The 8,632-nt window shown below is 38.4% G+C and overlaps 1 protein-coding gene across 1 annotated transcript; it reads left to right on the forward strand.

Moving 5' to 3' along the window:
* The first annotated feature begins 1,967 nt into the window (after positions 1–1,967).
* Positions 1,968–6,376, forward strand: LOC102720688. The gene is made up of 10 exons (XM_006649807.3): positions 1,968–2,230; positions 2,377–2,472; positions 3,932–4,016; positions 4,426–4,547; positions 4,655–4,679; positions 4,754–4,837; positions 4,947–4,976; positions 5,070–5,175; positions 5,284–5,348; positions 6,091–6,376. The coding sequence occupies exons 1-9, from the start codon at positions 2,135–2,137 to the stop codon at positions 5,345–5,347; spliced, it is 708 nt and encodes a 235-aa protein (XP_006649870.1). The 5' UTR covers positions 1,968–2,134; the 3' UTR covers position 5,348; positions 6,091–6,376.
* The last annotated feature ends 2,256 nt before the right edge of the window (positions 6,377–8,632 follow it).

Below are 8,632 nucleotides of genomic sequence, written 5' to 3' on the forward strand. Positions count from 1 at the left end.
TTGAAAAATACTAAAATGTACTTTTAAGTTTAAGGTTAAATATTTATTTTTTTGCTCTATATAAATGAAAAAACGAGGCCGTAGATCCTCGCCCAAAAAAGCTTATACATGAATACTACGGTGATTCGGCATCTCCCAAACGTACATACTAACTTGGACATCAGTTGGTTTTTTTCTGGGGAAGAGTGAAACATTATATTTGTAAGTAATAAATAATTTTTTATATGCTAAATAAAAATGATAAAAATACGAAAATCAACTTCAAATTAAATTTAATTTTAAGAATTTAAAATTTGACTAAATGCCTCAATAAATACGTTGAAACTCTAACGCCATTTCCACAGATCGCATTCAACCCATCAAAACCTTGATATGGCGATCAAACCAATTCGCTGAGACATCATAATTCGCCAGTCCCCGGCATGGAAACCCCAGACAGTGAAATTGATACCCCCTCTGTCTCCGAAGACTTCGTTTCTAGATATTTACTCCGGTCCAACAAAAAGTATCTCGAGATACCGATATCTCAAGATACTAAATCGTTTTCTATCCTTGGATCTAGCGCTGAGTAGGATGTGCACTATTAGATCCAACGATAAAAAAACGATTTGGTATACCGGTATCTCGAGATACTTTTTATTACTTTTTATTGAACTATAAAATTGCTCTTGTTTTTAAACTACTCCGTTATCTCATACTCACTTGGTTCAAAATTAAAAAAAACAAAACTCTATCTTTAACCTCTCCTATTTGTTCGACAGAAACTTTATAATTCAAACTAATTATTAAATTAAAGTTTAGTAAAGTGCAAATAAATACACTATGATTTGAAAAGGTAAAGAACAATTGCATTGTGTCTTGGAAAAGCGTAGGATATTTTAATTGAGCTAACTTTGCATTAGTGCGTGTGAGATCTACTAAAATGAAGTTTCTTGAACGAAGGGGTACAAATCAATAAAGGTCATGAAATTTAGAAAAAAATATCCATTTTTCAAACATCAATGTATTTATTCTATATTTTTATAAATTGTAATGCATTCTCCCCCACTCTAACATACTCTAATTACTAGGAAAACATAGTCTTTTTAGAATAAACAAGAGAATCTATTCGCTCGATCACATTTTAAAAGTTCATTCAGAGGATAGACTGAGCAATCCGTTCATTCGTCATACGCGCGAATCCACATCTCTGGGGTTTAGTCCAAACGCCGAACAAATGACGTGCCCACTCGGTGAGAACAGTGACCAAGTTCTAAAAGAAAAGTCCGCGAATCGGAGGGAGACAGGTAGAAGGAAAAAAACGCGGTCAGACAGGTAGGAAAAGTTCATTTTCAAAAAAACTTTTAAAAGAATCGCACTGACTACTGCCACCGTGCCACGTAATCCAGGTTCTCCGAACCAATCCAGAGCCCATATGCAGTCAGTCCTCTCCGTGAGCGAACGAGTCAAAGTGGAGTCGTGCTGTTTATTTACATTTTTTAGAACAAGTCGTGCTGTTTAGAGTAGTTTATTATTGCTAATGGCACTGTGTATCTACCTCGCTTGTCATGGAGAGAGCGTGGAGGAGACGACGGATTATGGCATGTTTAGTTTGAAAAACATCCTATTAAATTTTTAACACATATTTAAAGTATTAAACGTCTTTTAATTAAAAAACAAATTTCAGAATCCGTGTGAACTGCGAGACAAATCTTTTTAAATCTAATTAATCTGTCATTAACATATGTTAGTTATTACAACACTTATGACTAATCACGTTTTAATTAGACTTAAAATTCGTCTCACGATTTCTCACATAACAATATTTATATATATTTAATGTTTTATTTAGATGCACAAATTCCACGTTACGTTTGCCGAAAAGTTATTTTTCGAACTAAAGGAGGCCTATTTGCGTGGACCCCACGCGCGATGATGTAATAATCCAGCGGCCACGACGACGCCTCCTCGCGCGCGGCTCGATTTCTGTGCCCGCACGTTTCGTCGTCCTCGCGCTCCAACCATCCGGCCCATTCTCTTCCTCTCGACCAGTTCGAACGGTTTTCGATTTCCTCGTGTTTTCCTTGTCACTTCTTTTCTCTCCCCCCATTTCCCTCGAGGACGCGGCGGCGGCAGATCTGCGGCGAGGAGGAGGATGGTGAACGTGAACTGGGAGCTGCAGGGCTGCTGCGACCACAACCAGGTGGTGTTCATAGCCGCCATCGGCGTCTCCACCGTCCTCATCCTCCTCGTGAGCATCCGCCTCCCCCCGCCCGCCCCTTCTCCTTTGCTTTGCTTTGGTTGGTTGTGGTTTCTTCTGGGCGTTGGTGTCGCCGCCTTGTCGGAGTTGGGTTGGGCGGGTTCTGATCCGGGTTCGGGGGGTTTTTTGCCCTGCAGCTGTGGAGGACGTTCCTGCTCACGCCCTTCAAGCTCATCACCGTCTTCCTCCACGAGACCAGCCACGCGCTCGCTTGCAAGCTCACCTGCGGAGATGTAAGCACACGCCTTGATACTTGTTACTGCGTTTTTTTTTCCTTCTCGCAACACGATGGATGGATTGTGCTGTACTTTTTAAATTATTTTTGAATGGTTGTGATATGTTGTGCTTGCCTGCTTGGTGACTTGGTGTGTCATTGCGATTCGAATTGGTGTTTTTATCACTGGTATCATTAGAGAGGTCTGATTGTGATTGGCCTTGATCATCGAAAGGGGGGAGCAGGTGAGGTTCTGCCCATCTTTTGTGTTGGTATTTGGTAGGTGATTTGGTACCTTTCAACAAAAGTAGGTATAATGATAATGGATTCCTTATTGCATAATGTGGAGCGCACTCTTGCTTTTACTTATTTTAGATAAGAAATGTTTGCTTACTAGTAGCTAGATAGTTCTACCACGTCCCAAAATAAGATCTTTTTGCACCCTCCTGTTTTTCTGAGAAGAAATTCATCTTTGAGCAATTATTATATGATAGTTTATGAAAGTAGGAAATAAATACATTAGAAGTAGATAGAGTAGGGGGCAATTGCATTTGGAATTGATTAAGTGAAGTGTACTCTAGTTTTTTTTTTATGTTGTATTGGTATGTGTGATACGGATGAAAAATAAATTTATTTTGGGACAGAGAAAGTATATACTAGTATGTGTCTTTGCATTCGTCTAGAAAAATAGATTTCAACTAGAACCTGGAATATAGGGAAGTAACCTTTTCCCCTCCTTTTATCCATTAGAATCATTTCGACACAGTTGTACACTCTATCGGCGTTCAATTGTGGAGTTCTGTTGAGCGATTGTGAATTTTCTAGAGCATGCTCATGATTGGCCACTTGGGAATTTTACTGTGCTCCAGAGGTTTGTCGCGAGGAGGCCTCAAATTGAATCTTCCCTTACATCGTTTATTGTATGATGTGTACAATGCATGCATCCACAATCCCTCGGCCTGCAACTACAAAGATAACTGCAGGTTTAGGTGCAAATTATGGGCCATGGATATGTGTGTGTTACCTGATCATGATCAACACTCATTTTAGTTGAATCGGCAACATGCCAATGAACTATTAGAACATGTAGTAATTTATATGGTTAGATGTATACTAGAATATAATTTACTATATGGTTATTTCATGATGTGTACTTCCGTGTTAAATTTCCTTGAATTTATTTCAATTTATTGTTGGAAAAGTGCCAATTTTATCTCTGAAAACCCTGCTATAAATACTTCCTGAGTTCCTTGAACTAGTATGGTATAATTACCTCAGATCATTTATGTCTTCTTTGCTTCTTTAGGGCTGTCCATTTGTTTCCAAAACTTGGGTCCATGTTTATGAAAATTCCTAATGCTTCTAGTCTTGCTAGTCTGGACTTTAAAGTAGGCCTTTTGGTTCATTACTCGCCGACGAGATTTGATTGCTTGTTAGTCCCTGATAAAATTTTCTTCAAATGTGATTGCTTTTTCCAGGTTGAGGGCATGCAGGTCCATGCTAATGAGGGTGGTGTTACTCAAACTCGGGGTGGCATATATTGGATAATCTTGCCTGCTGGATGTATATCACTTACCTATTCCTTCTCTTCCTCACACAAGTTTTTGCATGCACACAAGCAAATTGCTGATAAGCTATCAGTGAACATCTTAATCTTTTGAAAAAAAGGATTTTGTGATTTTCCAAATTGATTAGTGCATAATATCTAAGAGATTGGTTCTGGACAGGCAACAATCAAGATGAAAATGTCGGAAAAATCTATTTCACTATATTATTTAGACTGTCCTAGGTTCCTGTGGATATCCTAATAACCTTATCATTCCTTTCAACCAGAAAGTAAAATTATTGCTTCTTCGCAATATGTAAATACACAATCCTGTTTACCCCCTTGTTGATTCTATGCTATATCCCTTCAGGTGATACTTCTTTGGTGTTTAATTATACTCGGGCTATTGTTTTGTTCCATGTGCAGATCTGGGTTCATCATTTTGGGGAATGGTCTTTATACTGGCTTCCACAAATCTCCTCACTACAAGAATTGCAGCGGGTTGCTTCATTCTTGCATTAATTGTCGTTCTTTTTGTTGCTAAAAATGTACGGCCATTATTTAGTTTTTTCAACTTTTGATTTCTTTTAGTGTCCTGTGCTGCTTCTTTTCATGAAATAATCATGTGTTGTCATCTCTTGCTTGGATCATGCAGTGGTTTCTTCGCTGGCTCTGCATTGGTATGCGCAAAGATGACTTCATCTTCATTTAGAAGCTTGCTATGGTACATGTTGTTTACATTGAAACATTTCAGGATTCATCGTATTCATTGCTATTGTCTGGGTCATACAAGAATTTACAAAATTCCATAGTCTGAAGTATGTAATTTTATTCATAGGTGAGACTAAAGAACCCCCCCCCCCCCCGATATTTTTGGGTTTGTTTTTATCTGAAACACTAATTGTATGTTAGGAATTTAAGTTCTTATGCTTGTTTTCATCGTGCAGGTGTGATGAATAGCTTATTTTCAGTCTATGGTAAGAAGAATCATACTGATGTTATTCAATGATAGAATAGGTAGTGAGTTACCAACTGCAATTATAACAAAAAATGCTGATGCATTTATCTAGATATCTATGATGACTTGATATCACGAAGAGTCCATTCAAGCGACGCTGAGAAATTCGCTGAAATCTGCCCATGTCCTTGCAATGGTGTTGCATGGGGTGTCATATGGTCTGCTTTTGAATTCAGTCACGCACTTATATTTCGTTATATTATTATATGATGATTGTCATGGCACTAAAACTTTTTTGTTATCACAATTGCTAATCTCTGTTTCAGGGGCTTCATCTCATTTATCTTTCTTTGTGCATCGATATACCTTGGACTGGTTATATTGTCTTGAGGTGATTCTTCAATTATATTATTGCAATCTGCTATGCTATTGCTGTATTAAAATGCTTATTATCAGTGTAAAATCAGCTAGGCACACTATTACAGGAGGCTTAGCTTTATAGTAGGATTACACGATTGCAACATGTGGTGTTGCAATAATGTCTTTATAACAAGGTTTTTTTTATCATCCTTAAAAGAGTACCTCAAGGTACTAATAATTTTAGTACAAATTTTTTGTAACTCAAGGTATCATACTTTTTATACTAAAAACAGTGGTATCTTGAGGTATTTTTTTAAGGATGGTAAAAAAACTTTTATAATAGGCATGTGGTCTACTGTGTGAATCATGACATAGCATAAAGTTACCTTCACTTGACAAAAGGAAACGTTTTGCTAAAACAAGATTGTGTTGATAGCTAAAATTGGCAACGAGTGTCATTCCCTTTGGTGCACTAGCTAGAGAAGATGAATTTCCTTGTCTATGCACCTACCAGCTCATCTAAGAGTTTAAGCTATTGACAACTGACATATTTTCTTTGACGTAACAACTGAAATATATACCTCAGCTTTACAAGATAATCCCTATGTTTTCTCGTTGGCATTCAAAATGAAGCTCGGTGTATTTTCAGTCTTATGTTTTGAAACAGAGTGTGTTCTTTTGTACTGAATGGCTGACTAGCTTAATAATTGTTCTTTGCCATGAGCTAACGTCATACTCGCTTGATTTACATTTTTTTTTGTTTGTTTGTTCAGGATTCCGATCTTCCATGTACCATTTTGGTATGAGAACCAAGTCAAGCTGGGCCCTTCTGTATTTACCTTGCTCTGGATGTTGGTTCCAGCTTGTATTGATCTCGTGAGTTGTAGGAAGTTCATACAAACGGCAATCAGTTTATGCCAATTGGAGTTGATTGGATAGGGATTAATCATTCGACTATTCCATTTAGTGCTTCTGTAGATAATTCGGCCTATAATTTGTCTTCATAGTTGATAGCTGTCATTCAGTACTATCTCATCTCATATAGAAATTTATTCAGCAGTACAGTCCTGTGGCATCATACTCCCATCTCTTAATGTTGTCCGAATGGGTGATGGGCATCATCTGGCATTCTATTGTGCGTTCGTGCCTCTGTCTAGTTTAGTAGTATATCCTGCTACTTTAAGCCCAGATGTCTGATCCTTTTGTCGGATCTATTCTCCTCTCCGGTTGGCCTACTATTTGGAGCTTGGGAGTTGGCTCACTGTTGCAGAAATTACTAATCTGTCTCGTTGCACGGTAATGTGATTGGCCTTGCGTCCATCACTATTGCCTTGCCTCGAGGGAATGGTGTCTGCCTGCCCACTTGCCCAGCCCAGAGGTCCATTGCTAGCTTCAGTGGATGACCTGTATATTCATGGAGTGTTCACCTGTCTCGGTCCACTCCTTGTCCAGGGTCCAGGCCAAACTGGTCGCTGCAGTATGGTAAAAAGCAAAATTTGACGCACCTGTTGGGCACCATTTTGCCGGCAGTGTTGCTGTCTTGGAAGTTGGCTGATCACATTTCCTTCTGTTGAAATGATCACGAAAAACTGGAGATCCGGTTGTTGCAGTACCACTGGTGAAGCAACCGTTGGTTATGCTGAATTTAGGGGCTGTTTATTTTCCAATTTTTTTTTTTCAAAAATATCATATCGAATCTTTGGACATCTAAATAAAGCATTAAATATATATAAACATTAAAACTAATTACACAGTTACAGAGGAAATAATGAGATGAATCTTTTAAGTCTAATTAGGACGTGATTAGCCATAAGTGCTACAGAGATTAATTAGACTCAAAAGATTCGTCTCGCGGTTTTCAGGCGGAATTTGAAATTTGTTTTGAAATTAAACTAAGTTTAATACTTTAAATATATGTTTAAAGTTTTGATGTGATGTTTTTGTAAAAATTTTTTTTGCAAACTAAACGATCCCTTAATGGATGTTTTTTCTTAACGTACTGTGAATTGTTAAATGGATTTGATATGGCGTACATCCATGTTGACTGCTCCTACGAGTAGGTCTCGGCCTGTTACCCTTTCTCTATAGGAGTACTGCACAAAGGACCGGCTAGTGACGATCAATAATTGATGGAACCGAGTGTATGACAAAAAACGAGGGGATGTTTAGACAGAAATTTAACCTTTTGCCACTCTTATGAACGGCCAAAACAGATTTGTTATCCGCTGTCTATGACATGTGGGTCCTCATGAGTCTATAACAGGTGTATCCAGTGATAAATCTGTTATGAAAATCTGTAAGAGTGACAAAAAGTTAAAAGCCCCGGTGTTTAGATGGCAAAATTTTTTGGCTCTGCAGTAGCATGTACTATTGCAGAGGTGAACAGTGCAGTGCATTTACACTGGTTTTTAACCGTTGGATCAGAAATAGATGGATTAGATCTAATTGCTACAGTATTACTCATGGAATTTTCCCCTGTGCAACTCACATGAACAGTAATCCTCTGTTGTAATGCAGAGGATCCGGACCCGAAGAGGTCACATCAAACGTTTGACCGGATGTCGGAAGGAGTTTTCGGATACGAATGAAAAAAAAATGAATTTCATAGCTCAGCTGGAAACCGCGAGACGAATTTTTTGAGCCTAATTAAGCCGTCATTAGCACATATTGGTTGCTGTAGCACATATGGCTAATCATGGACTAATTAGACTCAAAAGATTCGTCTCAAGATTTTTTTTATAACTGTGCAATTAGTTTTTTGATTCATTTATATTTAATGCTCCATTTAAATGTCCAAAAATTCGATGTGATGTTTTTGAGAAAATTTTTTGAACTAAACAAGTCCTGAATGAATATAAACAGTAGTAGCAGTTTAAAAAGTTTTCGGGAGAAATGCCGACAAAGAAACTTTCAAAAGAGCCGTATCGTTCAGGAGTTTAGGAATCGTTTCCACACTAATCTGTCATTTGTTAGCTGGCGAGAAGGCCAATCTGAGGTTTCTTCCATTCCACCCATTTCCGCGGTGGTTTAAAACAAGGACTGCTCCAGTGAAAGAGTTCAATTCCTGTACGAGTAGTACTAATTTTGCATCGAGTGAAATATATATCAGCGTTGACAGAATGTTACCATGTGAAATTCCAGTTGGGCTCGGGGGCTGCATTTCAGACGTCCAGTGCTCCCGGGAGTAACCAAGCCAGGCATGTGCCGACCTGCACGTTGCCACGTGCCCATGTTCGCGATGTCCTGGATCATCTACAGTACACACAAGCATTAACCGTAAAAAAATACGACTCTAACAGAAATTATAACAACCGA

The sequence above is a fragment of the Oryza brachyantha genome, chromosome 3 (assembly GCF_000231095.2).
Source record: "Oryza brachyantha chromosome 3, ObraRS2, whole genome shotgun sequence".
NCBI classification, from domain to species: domain Eukaryota; kingdom Viridiplantae; phylum Streptophyta; class Magnoliopsida; order Poales; family Poaceae; genus Oryza; species Oryza brachyantha.

What these genes read in the sequence shown, in the direction of transcription:
- LOC102720688 (XM_006649807.3), top strand. Translation starts at nt 2,135, where the DNA reads ATGGTGAACGTGAACTGGGAGCTGCAGGGCTGCTGCGACCACAACCAG. An exon ending in TCTTCGCTGGCTCTGCATTG is followed by an intron (nt 4,680 to 4,753) that starts GTATGCGCAAAG and finishes GAAACATTTCAG; the next exon opens with GATTCATCGTATTCATTGCT. An exon ending in TAGCTTATTTTCAGTCTATG is followed by an intron (nt 4,977 to 5,069) that starts GTAAGAAGAATC and finishes GCATTTATCTAG; the next exon opens with ATATCTATGATGACTTGATA.